The following is a 2500-nucleotide window of genomic DNA, read 5'->3' on the forward strand; positions in this document are numbered from 1 at the left end:
CTAGAGGGCAGGAATCCAAAATCACAGATTTTTTTTGCCGCACAGAACCGACAGCTGACGGACCGCAAGGAAATATTCGCTGATTTTTACAAAATGTGTTTTGCTTTAAAATCATGTACTGCCCCTTTAAATCAACGACATCGTGACAGTCGTGAGTGTCTGCCCCCTACTGGACACGTGCATGTTGCATCCTTCTGTAGCTTACCGTTCATTTTCTGTCGACCGAACGCAGGATGATGATGTAACGTTTGGACTATTTTGAATCCAGATCTGTTGTTGCTGTTGAACTCGTCTTAATGAACCTTGTTATACAAAATGTCGTATTTGTATTTTTTATGTCGTAAATCAAACATTTCAGTCTTTGATTGACAAGTGTTGGCTGTGATTCAAACTCTGATCGTACGTCGTGTCCTCGCGTCGTCACGGTGACGCTCCTTAACTCCCACGCCCAGATTCACTCTGCAGACGGAGGCAGAGCCTGAGAGGAGAGGGGGCGGGGCCGAGAGACACGGAGAGATGGACGCCGCGGAGAGGAAGCAGGCGGTTCTGAGTGTCGCGTTCAGATACATGGACACGTACAGAGAACTGCTGCAGGAGGAGGGAGAGAGAGGGTACAGCTTCACCAAGGTACAACTACACGTCTACACAACTACATGTACACAACATTTACACAACATGTTTACAACATCTACTACACAACATGTACACAACATGTATACAACATCTACTACACTACATGTAAACAACATGTATACAACATCTACTACACAACATGTACACAACATGTATACAACATCTACTACACTACATGTAAACAACATGTAAACAACATGTATACAACATCTACTACACTACATGTAAACAACATGTACACAACATGTATACAACATCTACTACACTACATGTAAACAACATGTACAAAACATGTATACAACATCTACTACACTACATGTAAACAACATGTACACAACATGTATACAACATCTACTACACAACATGTACACAACATGTACACAACATGTATACAACATCTACTACACTACATGTAAACAACATGTACACAACATGTATACAACATCTACTACACTACATGTAAACAACATGTACACAACATGTATACAACATCTACTACACTACATGTAAACAACATGTACACAACATGTATACAACATCTACTACACTACATGTAAACAACATGTACACAACATGTATACAACATCTACTACACAACATGTACACAACATGTATACAACATCTACTACACTACATGTAAACAACATGTACACAACATGTATACAACATCTACTACACTACATGCAAACAACATGTACACAACATGTATACAACATCTACTACACTACATGTAAACAACATGTACACAACATGTATACAACATCTACTACACTACATGTAAACAACATGTACACAACATGTATACAACATCTACTACACTACATGTAAACAACATGTACACAACATGTACACAACATCTACTACACAACATGTACACAACATGTACACAACATCTACTACACAACATGTATACAACATCTACTACACTACATGTACACAACATGTATACATGTGTCTGTGTGTGTGTGTGTGTGTGTGTGTGTCTGCGTGTGTGAGTGTGTGTCTGCATGTGTGTGTGTGTCTGTGTGTGTGTGTGTGTGTGTGTGTGTGTGTGTGTGTGTGTGTATGTGCGTGTGTGTGTGTGTCTGCGTGTGTGAGTGTGTGTCTGCATGTGTGTCTGTGTGTGTGTGTGTGTGTGTGTGTGTGTGTGTGTGTGTGTGTGTATGTGCGTGTGTGAGTGTGTTTGTGTGTGTGTGTATACGTGCGTGTGTGTGTATGTGTGTGTGTCTGTCTGCGTGTGTGTGTGTGTGTGTAGGAGCTCTACCTGTGTGCGCTCCAGGAGTTGACCCGGTGTCCGGAGCTGGTGGACGACGTCCTGAAGCTGCAGAGATGGACGGAGATCTTACACTGCCCGTGAGACACACACACAATATATACATATTTATATATATATATATATATATAAATATATGTGTATATGATATAAATATATGTATTTACATTGAATATGTTTCTGTGTGTATTTATACCACATGATGTGTTGGTTTCTTGTTATTATTCACCATGGAGTTATAATTATATTATAATTATATTGATGACGATGATACAATTATCACATTTAATTTGATACTTCGTTAAGTCAGATGAGTTTTCATTGAGCCAAGAAACAAGACAACCTGTTTTAACAGTGTGTGTGTATGTGTATGTGTGTGTGTGTGTGTGTGTATGTGTGTGTGTGTGTGTGTGTGTGTGTGTGTGTGTGTGTGTGTGCTCAGCTGTGACGAGGAGAAGGAGATCAGGAAGAAGCAGGTCCGTCCTCTGTTCAGACACTTCAGACGTATCGACGCCTGCCTGCAGCCCAGAGAGGCGTTCAGGGGCTCCGACGAGAGTACGACACACACTCACACACTCACTCACACACACTCAC

At 40.8% G+C, this 2500-nt stretch overlaps 1 protein-coding gene across 1 annotated transcript in view; it reads left to right on the forward strand.

Moving 5' to 3' along the window:
* rapgefl1 (Rap guanine nucleotide exchange factor (GEF)-like 1) overlaps window positions 1-2500 on the forward strand; it is a 17016-nt gene that overhangs the window by 6868 nt on the left and 7648 nt on the right. Inside the window, exons 4-6 of the mRNA XM_035615794.2 lie at window positions 453-627; window positions 1889-1986; window positions 2349-2461. Coding sequence (XP_035471687.1) covers window positions 453-627; window positions 1889-1986; window positions 2349-2461 — 386 coding nt within the window. The remainder of the gene's footprint in view (window positions 1-452; window positions 628-1888; window positions 1987-2348; window positions 2462-2500) is intronic.

This window comes from Scophthalmus maximus, chromosome 17 (assembly GCF_022379125.1).
Source record: "Scophthalmus maximus strain ysfricsl-2021 chromosome 17, ASM2237912v1, whole genome shotgun sequence".
NCBI classification, from domain to species: domain Eukaryota; kingdom Metazoa; phylum Chordata; class Actinopteri; order Pleuronectiformes; family Scophthalmidae; genus Scophthalmus; species Scophthalmus maximus.